Source organism: Cebidichthys violaceus, unplaced genomic scaffold (assembly GCF_023349555.1).
Source record: "Cebidichthys violaceus isolate CVI_PGR_0920_01 unplaced genomic scaffold, fCebVio1.0.p SCAF_44, whole genome shotgun sequence".
NCBI lineage: Eukaryota > Metazoa > Chordata > Actinopteri > Perciformes > Stichaeidae > Cebidichthys > Cebidichthys violaceus.
This window is the reverse complement of record NW_027176639.1, coordinates 2,115,578-2,129,223: the sequence shown is the minus strand read 5'-3', so window position 1 is coordinate 2,129,223 and position 13,646 is coordinate 2,115,578. Positions and strand designations below refer to the sequence as shown.

Here is a 13,646-nt window from a genome sequence, read left to right as displayed (position 1 = left end):
AGTGAGAGTCTGCAGTGACTGCAGAGGTGATGGTGAATGTTTGTGGGAGTCTGCTGCTCTAATGTTCACTGCGATAATGTGACCCATCTGTTTATGTTTATTATATGTTTCTCTCGTGGCATCCTAAGACGAATAGTTCTGGATCGAATAGAAATGATAATGGACATGGATAGAATATGTCGACTTGGCTGAAACAATAAAACGTGTTAAAAGCGGATCATGAGTCATAATGAAACATAAAGAAAACTTCTCACGTGCGTTTACAGGTTTGGTTTTACTTGAATGCGTTTGGTCACATGGGCCACGCTTATTTTAATATTTAAAGTGTGTTGCTCTGAATCAATAGGTCCAGTGTTTGTGTAAAAGTGTGGCGGTACCTCTCTACGCTCCACACACACATCTTCCAGAGGGGAAGCGTGGGAGTGGTTTGGAGCGAGCGCTCGCGTGTCACTCAAGTGGAGTCTGCAGCTGGCACGCGCCCCCGGTGACGTGAAGAGCAAACGCTTTTTAAACAGCCTGTTGTCCTGCAGCGCGCGCCCTCTACTTCTTTTACTCGTCAGGATGTGTTTCTAACCACTCACGCGACCTTCGCCATGTAGCGTGTGTGCGCGCGCTGAACGGATCTGGTTCTTCTTCTGTTTTTACGGGATCCTGCGGTTCTGGAGCAGCGGAGCGACGGGTCCGGTGTTCGGGATTTGGTGACCGCCGAGGGGCGGACGGGCCACCATGCTCCGGCCGTGGGCTGCGCACTGGTTCGCAGCTGTGCTCCTGTGTCGGGCCGTGGCACAGTACTCCAGCGACCAGTGTAGCTGGCGAGGAAGGTGAGGATGAAGCCGGACGAAGGACGAGTCCGTCTCGGCTCAGGATCACACTCGACTATCGATGCTGTTTCACAGGCAACGAAGAAAACACACAAACAGCACACAACTCTGGAATGTGACCAGCATGCTCGCACATCTTAAAGAAGCTCACACGTGGAGATAGAATCCTTTCTGTTTTCATCTTCCACTTTCATGAACTTTTGACTTTAACCCGCGGATATAGAATGTTCCAAACGCAGGGAGTCATGAAGGGAGCGTCAGTCGTGTGCAGAGGGAGGAGGTCGAGTCTTTGAAGTGGCTCTTGTGTGCATGCTGCAGTTTTCAGAGGGATCAAAGGACTAATTAGACTCATGGATGTTTGATTAAGATGTAATGTAATCTCCAGGAAGAACACTGGAAGGTCAGAGTACATGAATGACTTTCATCTTCTGGTGCAGAACTGGAAACAGTTAAAGATGGGTTTGGCCGCTGCGTGCCATTACTTCAATCAATCATTTACAGAATCTTTATTAACATCTTTTACACACAAGGGGAACGAAATCACGAGGACGACAGAAACCAGTTATATGTGGACTGGAGATTCTTTAATTCTGCTTTGTGAGACTATCTAGACAAGCATCTAAAATAAGCTCTGTTAAAGTATGATCACAGGAATGTCTGCTTCAGTTCCTATCTTAAGTAAATACAGCTCTACGGCCCCTTTGATCACTCCTCATACAATACGAAAGCCGGAGCTCCACTCTGTTGTAAAGTTCACCTCAAGCTTCTTACTTAATAGCCCTCTGAGTTCCTGGTGCTGATATAGCTCATGCACATCAGAGACACCACATTCGTCCAAAGTGAGAGGTGTTGTTGTGTTGTTTTGGCAGACAGCTGCACCAGAGTTGCTCTTAATGATTGTTGCATTATCATTAGATCTCAATAACCATAGTTTTCTAGCATGTTGTAGATCTCACTGAACATGTGCGGCTCTATAATCCTGAATCGTGGTCATTTTGATGGTCTGTTCCTCACTCTGAATAATGACAGTCTGTCTTCTCATCTGCAGTGGTCTGAGCCATGAGTCTCATCGCAGGGATGTGGAGCAGGTCTACCTGCGCTGCTCTCAGGGCTCTCTGGAGTGGCTCTACCCCACGGGAGCCATCTTTGTCAACCTGCGGCCGAACACAGAGCCCTCGTCGGGACACGAGGCGGCTCTTCACGCGTGCATCAAACCCCACGCTCGCTCCCAGGTAGAGTATGAAGCCACAATGTTAGCGCGGCAGCGTGTCGTGTCAGCTGGATGGAGCTCATGTGTGTCCTCCTGGTTCTCCGTGTTCAGGGCGCTCATGTGTATCTGGAGCGTAACGGGGATCTGAGGATGCTGCTGGCAGAGAAGGACCAGGCTCGGGGCTCAGTGCACTGCTTCAGCCTGGCAGAGGGAGCTCTCTTTGTGGAGGCCGTCCCTCAGGCAGACATCAGCCGGAGGATCACGGCTTTCCAATACGAGCTGGTGTCCAGCCAGGGGCCCGGAGCGCACCTGTACCCATACCTGCACCCTGGTTTAGGTAAGCCACATGTTTTCTTACACGTAGGATAAAGAGATTTAAGTACATTTACTCAGGTTTGGTACTTATTTGCAACTTTAAGGTTCTCCATTTTACACTGCTTTATATACCTCTATACCACTACACTTCACAATGAACGTGTGTAGTTTTATACCTTACCTTTCAGATGATTTTCATAGAAAAATGATGATCAGCTAATTACATTTGATGTGCTGTTAGATTAAATTACCCAACACTATATGAAACTGTTAAATTAATTCCTCTTTGACCAACTACAGCGTGAAAGTAGAGCTTACATTAATAGACTGATAATGATCCAAAGGTATATTGATATAACATTAATACTGGCCATTCTGCATAGTGAGTACTTCTACTATTGATACTTTAAGTACATTTTGTTAATACTTATATACTGTTACTATATGTGACACTTTGAATGCAGAGCTTTTACTTGTATTTGAGGATTTCTATATTGTGCTTCTTTTACTAAAGCAAATACATTGAATACTTCATCCACCACTTGTTGAATGTTTGAACTGAAACCATTGTGTGCTATTTATTTATCACCAGAAGAACTAAAACCACTGGAGCAAAAGTCTAAATGTTCACGCAGTAGATTGAAGCTGCATGCTTCCTTCGTGGGGTTCTATGTGTCTGTGCACATCCAACATGTTCTGACTGAAAACAGAAAGTTGTGAGGAGCTTTGAGAATGTCGGTGTGAGAAATGGAGAGTGTTAAAGATCTGTTTCCTCGGCACCTCATGTCCGAGCGACCGTCCTTGCAGAAAGTTTGACCGAGGCTTTGAAGTCTCAAGTAGGTTTCACTTCTCTTGACGTTTATTTTCAAACGGTCTGTTTCTGTGTAATTAAACTCCTGGTGCCAGACACAGGCCGTCTCCTCACTGACATAAAGTGAAGGTGACAAAAGAGCACGTTACTGGTCCACCCCCGTTCCTTCAACTCACTTACAAGCTGCCCCTCGCCGACACACTCTCCTCCCCCCCTCCCCCACTCCCTCACTCCCTTGTCTCAGTCAAACTTATGAAAACAAGCAGGCCAATCAAAAGGTTACGTTAGGGTCGAGCAAAATGGTCAGAAAATCCTCTCTCAACTGTCAATCAAGAACAGACCTCCGCCCCCAAAGCAGGGAATGTTGGGTAGCCCACCCGTATGAGTAGAGCGTTCTGGTGGAGGGAGGAGGAGGAGGACTGCTTCCCTAATGAGACAGAAGAAAGCCTGTGTGTGTGTGTGTGTGTCTGTCTGTCTGTCTGTCTGTCTCTGTGTGTGTGTGTGTGTGTGTGTGTGTGTGTGTCTGTTTGTCTGTGTCTGTCTGTCTGTCTGTCTGTCTCTGTGTGTGTGTGTGTGTGTCTGTGTCTGTCTGTCTGTCTGTCTGTCTGTCTGTGTGTGCGTGTGTGTGTGTGTGTGTGTGTGTGTGTGTGTGTGTGTCTGTGCGTTTTATAGCTGTTTTTATAGCTTACAGGGTCAAGGGGTAATTCTGTGATTGCGTCTCTTCCTCACCTGCTGTTCTCGTTCTCTCTGGACGTCTCTTTTGTCTCGTAAACACAGAGAAGAGAGACGCGGACAAAGGGGGAAACATGGTGATTCAAAGCTAATGAGGAAAGAAAATGGATCGTGAAAATAGGAACTTCTGTGGTTCCTTATGTTGAAGTGCTGAACGTTTTGTGTTTTCCATTGTAGTCACCTGTAAACCCTGTTCAGATGACGAGGTCCTGATGGCCGTGTGTACCAGTGACTTTGGTAAATACATCCACACAAACGCACACATACACAAATGTGTAATACGCTGACTCCCTGTCTTGCCATAGAGTTGGAGGAGATCGATACCGCTCTCATCTCGGTACGGTGACTCTGAAGCTACAGCAGCTGGTTAGCTTAGCTTAGCATAGTGGCTGGGAACAGGAAGAGACAGTAAAACAGGTCTAGATGCACTGAAGCTCACTAACTAACACGTTATATTTGTTAAATCTGCACAGAAACCAAAGTGTATTCACGAAAATGTGCCGTTTTGCGGGTGGTTATGTGCCGGGACCGGTTACCATACAACCAGCAGAGACTTTAGGAAGTTACTGTTTTCAGTCTTCACGCTAAGCTAAGCTAAGCTAAGCTAAGCTAACTGGCTCCAGCTACATATTTACCGCACAGACAAGAGAGCGCATCCTCTCACCTGACTCTCGACAAGAAAGCAAATGAATGCATCTCCCAAACAGTCGAACCCAAAGTCAAACTGTTTCATCTTTACTCAACTGAGCAGCAGCTCAGTGACACATTGAAGTGTCTCTGAAGCCTTTTTGTTTAACGGTATCATCACGTCATCTGAATGAGCTGAAACGTAGAGTAACAGTAGCACAAGGAGAGTTAGACATTTAGAAAACTCAATCATACAACTGGGTAACACTAATGCTAACATTAGCCAACGTTAGCTATTTGTCCTATCAGACCGAGTAAGGCTGAATCATCAAGAACATGAATGTATTAAACTGAGTAAGGAATTGTTTTATTGCTTATTAATTGATTTATAAGAGGACGATTGTCTGTTTTCAACACAGTCCCTCTTTAATTCATACACTTTCATTTGTACTACCCTTGATTAATTCATTAAATCCATGTTATTCATCTCTCTTGTTCCTGTAGCTGGCAGTGGCGTCTTTCACAGTGTAGCATCAGGTGCTAACGACCACTCCGCCGCCGTGGTGACTCTCAGTCGACTGTTTCGCCAGAAGAGCAAGGTGTTTGCGTGGGGTGGAGCCAGAGGGCGAGGCTGGCGTGGCCGCATCGATGTACCCGCACAGTGCAGCGTGCGGCCCGGAGGGGATGAGTACCTTTTGACCGGCTCCGTCCATTTTGGCAAAGCCTGGCTTGGCTGCGCACCTCGCTACGAGGACTTCCAGAAGCTGTACTTCAGAGCACAGAGAGCGGGAACGAACCCCTGTGAAATAGACACGGACTGAGTGAGATCTCGACACACGGTGGAGCGCTTCACCAAAGAGATGTCGAGGAAGACGCAAAGAGGAACAAGCTGAGGTTTGGAGGATGGAGGACATCGCCTCTGAGCCGTGCAGAGAGCTGAGCAGTTAAAATACGTCTGCAGGCAGAAAAGACAGCTGGGCCGTTTGAACATTTCAGCCAAAGAGCCGCCGACTGAAATGTCCTCCTGTGACTCTGTGTGTGAATATGTTTCTGCGTGAGTGAGTGCAGCGAAGGAATGATGCGGAGCTTAAATTAATGTTGTGCCTAAAATGATGACGTTTTTATTCTCACGACGATACTGCTTGTGTGATCATTCTCGAAATGAATGTTTGCTTTGTAAAAAGCTTTCTGTAAAATGTAGAGTCTTCTGACAGAAGTGTTCCGTATGCAGCTCTGTGAGTCTTTATGTACCGTGTGTGTGTGTGTGTGTGTGTGTGTGTGTGTGTGTGTGTGTGTGTGTGTGTGTTCAGCTCACGAGTTCAGAGGGTCTTCATATCTACAGAAATAAAAAAGCATCCTTCAGCTCGTCTCTCCGTTGACAGGTTTACATTTGATTAATCTAATTCTCTGTCTGTACACAGACATCCAGCATCATCATTATTACTGTGTCTCATACTGTGTGACACACTGAGGAGTGTGGTGGAGGTGCAGATGATTACAAACAGATGGCAAGAAAATAGTAGGACCAAAAACTGAAGGAGCAAACGTTAGCAGCTCCCTGCTGCCAGCAAAGACACATGATCCAAGAAGCATACGAGTGTTCAGTGACCACTAGCTGGCAGCAGAGCAGCGGTGCGTCAGCGCTGGAGTAGCTTCTGACGTGTGTGTGTGTGTGTGTGTGTGTGTGTGTGTGTGTGTGTGTGTGTGTGTGTGTGTGTGTGTGTGTGTGTGTGTGTGTGTGTGTGTGTGTGTGTGTGTGTGTGTGTGTGTGTGTGTGTGTGTGTGTGTGTGTGTGTGTGTGTGTGTTCGTGGCTTCCTAGCCAGCAGGTCCAATTCAATAACTGATGTTGTTCTGCTCTTGATTTTTATAAAAGTGGACTCATGTGGCCGGATTTTAAAATTAAACTCAATTCAACATCCTGTTTTTGTCTCAGAGGCATTTACATGTATTACATGTATTACATGTATGTCTGTATGTATGACAGATGGATGTTTAATTCGTTCAGAGCTCGATGGGTGGAAAGCTGAAAGCAGAGGCGGATGTGTGGATGACCTTAGAGGGGTGTAAGCGCACCTCTCCCTCCGCCTGCTGTCTGCGCCATGCTTTCCCTCTTTACTCAGGAAGAGCAAGAATGGATTGTCCCCTCCCACACACACACACACACACACACACACACACACACCATCTGCAGAGACAAACCATGTTTGCTGTTCTACACAGGAAAAACAACCATTCTTTATACCTGACAATCATTCCAGCGTGCAGATGTGTGAAACTGGTGTTTTTTGGTTTCAGGTTTGTAATGCTGCTGAAGCACAGGCTGTTAAAGCCGGACAGATTGAATAGAGAGTGGTCAGAGGCTGAGATAAGGTGTGTTCAGACAGAGAACTTCCCATAATGCAACTCATTTGTGTATCAGGCCCTCCCTGCTGCCATCGATGTAGAAGTGGAAATGATTCTCTGTAATGTGAATAGAGCTCACGCTGAATGACGTAAAGGACACGTTAACACAGCGCTTGAAGGTTTAAGATGGAGCCTAAAGACTCGAGAGGGTCACCTATATATAACCCCCCCCCGTGTGTGTGTGTGTGTGTGTGTGTGTGTGTGTTGGGTAGTTTAAGAAGACCACAACACACGCGTCCTGCACACTGCCGACATGCAAGCACGCCACAAGGCAGAAGCCCAACCCAACCTGGCAACATTCAACACTCCTTGGCGACCCAACCTGGCAACAGCCCAGCTCTCCTTGGCGTCCTCGCTAATTCGGGACACACTTATCCCTCCGCACAGGGGTCTTAATGTCAACCTTTCGCTGTGAGATATGGAAACAGTTTGTGCTGCAGTATGCAGAGGCACAGCTGAGCGGTCAGCTGGAGTCCAGGGATGGCTGATATACACCACCACTGTGAGGGTGGGGTCGGTAGAGACGGTGGCACAATATTAAGTATATAAGTATGTTTCTAGAATAACAACTGTGTGCCACTGTAGTAATTATTGACATTTCCAGTGTTTTTGTTTATTAATATTTCTTAAAAAGTCATAAAAACCGTTGTCTTCATGTTGTGGGTGAAACACATAGACTCAAGGGTCACTCCTCTGGTTAATTCTCCACAGTAGATAAACAGTTATCCCGACATGTGTTGCCTTTTAATCACATCTAAAATACTTTTGTTAGTTGTTTTGCTATATAATTCTGTGAAGTTTTAACTATAATTATTCTGTCAGCGATGTTCTGGGTTAGGGTTAGACCTTCTGAAGACATGTTACTGAGCTAACATGAAGTTATACTGTTTCTATTGGTTATATGTATCTGTGTGTTATTTGATCAGTACATTTCAAAAGAAACGAGAAGGTCAGCACTTCATTACAACGCAGACATGTATGTGTGTCGGATCTCATTTATTTGGAATAAACCAAATATTGAATTTTTAATCACAGCACAGATTTGATATTATGATTGATGTTAGATGAGGTTGAAAGTTAATGTACTGTTAATGTACTGCGTTACTGCAGCGTGTCGTTGTCAGTGAGGTGTGAGGTTGGATAGAGCGCCCCTCTGTGGCGTCAATGTGAACAGCTGATTGATCTCAAACGTATCTTTATAAACTACCATCAACTAAAAGGAACCGTTTGTACTTCATACTTCATAAATTCATATGCATCTGATTAGTGAAGGTGATTATACTTTCTTTGTTTCACTGACATCAGATGAATCACATACATGTATAGATGAATCACATACATGTATAGATGAATCACACACATGTATAGATGAATCACATACATGTATAGATGAATCACACACATGTATAGATGAATCACATACATGTATAGATGAATCACACACATGTATAGATGAATCACACATGTATAGATGAATCACATACATGTATAGATGAATCACACACATGTATAGATGAATCACACATGTATAGATGAATCACACACATGTATAGATGAATCACACACATGTATAGATGAATCACACACATGTATAGATGAATCACACACATGTATAGATGAAACACATACATGTATAGATGAATCACATACATGTATAGATGAATCACATACATGTATAGATGAATCACACACATGTATAGATGAATCACATACATGTATAGATGAAACACATACATGTATAGATGAATCACATACATGTATAGATGAAACACATACATGTATAGATGAATCACACACATGTATAGATGAATCACACACATGTATAGATGAATCACACACATGTATAGATGAAACACATACATGTATAGATGAATCACACACATGTATAGGTGAATCACACACATGTATAGCAGTCATATAAACAAGTTAAAGTTGAGGTTAACTTCAACAGATGTCACTCTGTGATATTTTAATGTTGATCAAACATTGGTGATCAAAATGTGGAAGTGAGAGGGTTCAACACTTGCAGAGCATGCTGACATATTGTGGGAGTATCATGCTTCATATAAGACACACTTTGGGGTTTCTGTTTCTTAGAAACTGAAGTGCAATAAAAGGAGGATGTGGAGCCTTCACAGCCTGCTCTTCACCCTGTGCAGTAAGTTCTTTGATTAAATATGTTTTTATGCATCTTCAATATGGCAGACTACGCCTCGATGTTGGTCTTAGTGATTTTATTATTATTATTATTATTATTTATGTGTATCATAAGATAAAAAAGTATTTCATCCACATCACAACAGTTAAATGAGCATACAAATATGACCCGTTTCTTTTTGCATGTCTCCACTCAGCCGTTGCTGTGAGCTGTGTGAGCAGTGCAGCAGGGCTGATCCATGTGTCTGGGTATGAAGGGGGACAGGTTGCAGTGTCTTGTCCTTATAGCGAGGGCTACGAGTCTTATGAGAAGTACCTGTGCAAGAAGGACTGCGGCAACGACGATGTTCTTATTAAGACCACAGAACCAAAGAAGAACAAATACTCCATCCACGATGACGATCAGGAGCGAGTCTTCACAGCGACCGTCTCTGATCTGAGTCCTACAGACGCCGGGACATACTGGTGTGGGGTGACCCGGACTGGAAAGGACCTCTACACTGAAGTCCATCTGGAAGTAGAACAAGGTACGTGAAACACAAACAAACACAAACCCATTCAGTAGTTCATCTCTCATCTAGACGGTGTTGGTTAGTTGTACTGTATATGCATAACATTTTGGAGGTACTTATACTTTACTTTAGTATTTCCATTTTCTACTACTTGTACCTTTTCTCCACTGCATGTCTCTGACATCAATAGCCTGTAAAATGGATTAATTGATTCAGTGTTTTAGCTCCACATTGACCGACTATGTTGCTGACACTCAGTAGATACACAACACTGAACGAGTAATAAGACACTTTTACTTTGTTTTCACTACATTCACCCAACAATACTTCAGTGTTTTACGTTTTAAAAGTCAATGTTTTAACATTAGTAATGAATCTGAATATTAAGCACTTCTGTGATGTTGTTTGTTGTGCTGTCAGACAGCTGTTGTGAGCGATCCGTCAAAGTCCAAAGTGATGAGGAGAGTTCAGTGTCCATCAGCTGTCCGTATGAGTCTCAGAACCAGAACAAACTGAAGTACGTCTGCAGAGGAAATCGGCCCTCCACATGTCTGGAGGAGGCAATCATCACCTCCGACCACAAGCAAACTGGACACTTCAGACTTACTGACGACATGGTGTCGAGGAAATTCACAGTTACCGTCACCGGTCTGACCCAAAGCCATACCGGGTCGTACCTCTGTGGTGTCCATGGAAACACTGGCCTTGATGTTTTCTCTGCTTTTGAGCTAGAGGTCAAAGGTGAGAGCTCGACCTCGTCATATGGTAGTAAACCATCAGTTTTCACATAATGGCGTTCTGTCAAACCGATATAAAGAAAACACGAAGAAAGGTTAAAGATACAAAGCTTTGATTTATGAAAATATATCAAATATCTGAAGGAAATGTGAATCATTCACATCCTCCTGTGTCACAGAGTGGTGCTGTGTGAGGTCAACCAAAGTGAGCGGCATTGTGGGACGTCCAGTTACTTTACAGTGTCCCTACCCAGCCAAACACAGCGGTAACAGGAAGTTCCTCTGTAAGGGAGACCACCGCAACAACTGCACAGACGCGGTGACGAGTCAAAGCAGGTTCACGCTGCAGAAGGATGTTTCTTCCGGCTCTTTCTTGGTGATAATCACAGAGTTGAAAGCAGAGGATGCTGGGACATACTGGTGTGGTTCAGACTCACAGTGGAGTGTTGGAAACTACACCAAGATCCAACTGTCAGCAGGTAAGATTATGAAAAGAGCAATATTTAGGCCTGAGTATGTGTGTAAAATGAACGTGTCCTGCAGGTTGAGGTAGCTCATATCTGCATATATCATATATCATATAGCTCATATCTGCATCATGTCACAATGACACAATAGATCTAATCCCTCAAACTGTGGACTATCAAATAATAGAAAAACTGCCTTTCATCTTCATCATGCAAGGAAAGGCTCAATCAAAAGTCTTCATCAAATTAAAGCTGAATGTGATTTGTAGATGATGTAATTTTTAGCACGTCAGCATGCTAATATTCACTAATTATCACTAAACATGACGCATGCTGAGGGAATGCCATTAGTTTTGCAGGTGTTTGTTCATAAAGCAAAGGCCTGGACAAATGGAAAACTGAACCTACATGGTGCCGAAGAGTCAAAGTTATAACATTTTATCCTAAGAAAGTGCATCATAATCCATCCATCAGTGGAGGAAACCTCAACCTCAACCTGTGCCAATCCATGCAGTGTAGATTTCATCTTCTGGAGACGGTGAACGTTTGTCCCAACATTCATTTCAATCCTTTAAGCGTTGTAAAGATAGTTGTTGTCAACTGACCGACAGACATCGCTCTCTGCAGAGCTAAAGATGTAATGTACTATGTAAGGTAAGAGCACTAAGAAACTCTCTAACAGTCATTCCACAGCAGACCAGCACTGTGATCTCTACCGTCGCTGTGGTGGAACACGTCGGATCACGATCCACTCTTATCCCTGGAAAGCAGATCAAAGGTATTTGTGTGCATCAGGTATATTTAAACACTTTAAATTACATTACATTACGGTCATTTATCAGACGCTTCTATCCAAAGCGACTTACAATTCAGTATCTATCTACACACCGTAGACGCAGCTACGGGAGACATTTTGGGGTTCAGTGTCTTGCTCAAGGACACATTGACATGAGACTAGCGGGGCAGGAGCCGGGGATCGAACCGCCGACCCTCTGATTGAAAGGCGGCCCTGCTCTTTACTTAGCCACGGTCACCCAAACACGCGCTGGATATTAATACGAAACATGAAAACACCAAATGTTTGGTGACTCTTCTTCTGCTTTTTGCTTGACAGATATGAGGGGAGTGTGTGGTTGATGTGTGTTTTCAGGAAGTGTGGGATTTTATTTTCACTCTGTTTATACTTTGTTTCTTCCGAATGCAGCAGTTTCTCACTCTGTGGTTTTCATTGTGCCGGCTGTGCTGCTCACACTGACGTTTGTGCTGGTCGTAGTTTATAAATACAAATGTCACAAAGTGCAAGGTACGTTTCACATACACATGCATGCACAGAACCATGCACACGCAGGCAAACGCATACAAATATAGATGCAAACTGATTGTGTGACCATATCTGATGCTGTGTTTCCAGGAGCTGGAGCCAACATGAACATGAACAAGGTGGCTGAAGCAGAGGAAGTGATCGGTGGAGCAGATGTAAGAAAACTAAAATCCAAAGCTTTGCTAATGTACACAAGAGGCTGCAGAGCTCACTCCAGTCCACATCACAGACACGTGGGACAGAAGGACACTCTGACGAAGTTACCGTTAGTGTGGCTGAATATGTAACGTCTGTTTTCAGGGTGGTAAAATAGACTCTCTGGTGTCCATTTAGACACCATCGGCTCAGTACAGGTGGTTGAGAACAGGTCAGGATCTAAAACTGATAGACTACAGGTCAATCTGACCCGTAGATGTCTCGATCTGGTCCCAAAGTACTGAGCAACTTACTGATGATTATATACATTCTCATCTGAGTAACATTGCCCTTCTCTTTTAGATTTATGAAAACCAAGACGTAGTTTCCTCAAAGCAGCGGTCCTACAAACCCAACAGCGCCTGTCACCACTACGACGATGCAAGTGAAACTCAAGACGAGTCTGTGTACCAGAACTACACGTCAACAGAGGACATCACGTCAACAGAGGACATCTACTGCAATCAAACTCACATCGAGGCCAACAGAAGATGAACAGCAGACACAGCATTTTGTCTCTGCATCGTCTGTGTTACCAGCTGACGTACGCTGTGGTCCAACCGTTTCAATGTGACTGAAAACTACTCTGATTACTTTACAGATTTGTTTCATAATTACCATTATTATAACAGTATGTGGCTCTGGAGATGTGTTACCTGTTAATCAAATGTCAAATAGTTTTGTTAATTGTATTGCTATATAATTACAACATATTTGTATCGATTGCTTGATTAATTGCTTTAACTTCCCTTTATGTATAAATATACATATATATATATACGTATATATATATATATATGTATATATATATATATATATATATATACGTATATATATATATATATATATATATATATATACATACATATATGTATATGTACTTTTAGTAAAAGTATAATAAATCAATAAAACCAATAAAAGTCAGTGAAATGTTGGAACAACTCGTCTCTGTTGGGATATCAAAAAACATCAGTTCCAGACTTTAACAAAGACAATAAACAAGTGATTCATCTCAGTAAATGAAAGCATGACGCTGCACTCCACTGATATTCACACACACACACACACACACACACACACACACACACACACACACACACACACACTCAGTCGATGACTTAAGGGACTTCAAGATACTTTAAGAGACTTTAAGGGACTTTAAGGGACTTTATGAGACTTTAAGGGACTTTAAGAGACTTTAATTAAGTTACTTTAAGGGACTTTAAGGGACTTTAAGATACTTTAAGAGACTTTAAGGGACTTTAAGATACTTTAAGGGACTTTAAGGGACTGGAGGAGGCGGTATTGGTAGTGATGTTGTGTAGTTGTAGTAATAA

General features: G+C 43.4%; 2 protein-coding genes across 2 annotated transcripts; both read left to right on the top strand.

The window, feature by feature from the left end:
* The first annotated feature begins 475 nt into the window (after window positions 1-475).
* LOC137886537 (meteorin-like protein) lies at window positions 476-6,436 on the top strand. Its single transcript, XM_068729029.1, has 5 exons — window positions 476-821; window positions 1,870-2,053; window positions 2,143-2,368; window positions 4,067-4,126; window positions 5,021-6,436. The coding sequence occupies exons 1-5, from the start codon at window positions 727-729 to the stop codon at window positions 5,335-5,337; spliced, it is 882 nt and encodes a 293-aa protein (XP_068585130.1). The 5' UTR covers window positions 476-726; the 3' UTR covers window positions 5,338-6,436.
* Window positions 6,437-8,980: 2,544 nt separating this feature from the next.
* On the top strand, window positions 8,981-13,076 carry LOC137886437 (polymeric immunoglobulin receptor-like). The gene is made up of 8 exons (XM_068728884.1): window positions 8,981-9,078; window positions 9,275-9,604; window positions 10,010-10,330; window positions 10,506-10,805; window positions 11,476-11,571; window positions 11,998-12,096; window positions 12,205-12,269; window positions 12,613-13,076. Exons 1-8 carry the CDS (start codon window positions 9,042-9,044, stop codon window positions 12,802-12,804), a joined length of 1,440 nt encoding a protein of 479 aa, XP_068584985.1. The 5' UTR covers window positions 8,981-9,041; the 3' UTR covers window positions 12,805-13,076.
* The last annotated feature ends 570 nt before the right edge of the window (window positions 13,077-13,646 follow it).

Bases quoted from the DNA above. Each gene is read 5' to 3' on its own strand.
- LOC137886437 (XM_068728884.1), top strand. From the start codon at position 9,042: ATGTGGAGCCTTCACAGCCTGCTCTTCACCCTGTGCA. The intron at 10,331-10,505 runs GTGAGAGCTCGA...CCTGTGTCACAG, and splicing joins TTTTGAGCTAGAGGTCAAAG to AGTGGTGCTGTGTGAGGTCA. The intron at 12,270-12,612 runs GTAAGAAAACTA...CTTCTCTTTTAG, and splicing joins AAGTGATCGGTGGAGCAGAT to ATTTATGAAAACCAAGACGT.
- LOC137886537 (XM_068729029.1), top strand. From the start codon at position 727: ATGCTCCGGCCGTGGGCTGCGCACTGGTTCGCAGCTGTGCTCCTGTGT. The intron at 822-1,869 runs GTGAGGATGAAG...TCTCATCTGCAG, and splicing joins CAGTGTAGCTGGCGAGGAAG to TGGTCTGAGCCATGAGTCTC. The intron at 2,369-4,066 runs GTAAGCCACATG...TTTCCATTGTAG, and splicing joins ATACCTGCACCCTGGTTTAG to TCACCTGTAAACCCTGTTCA.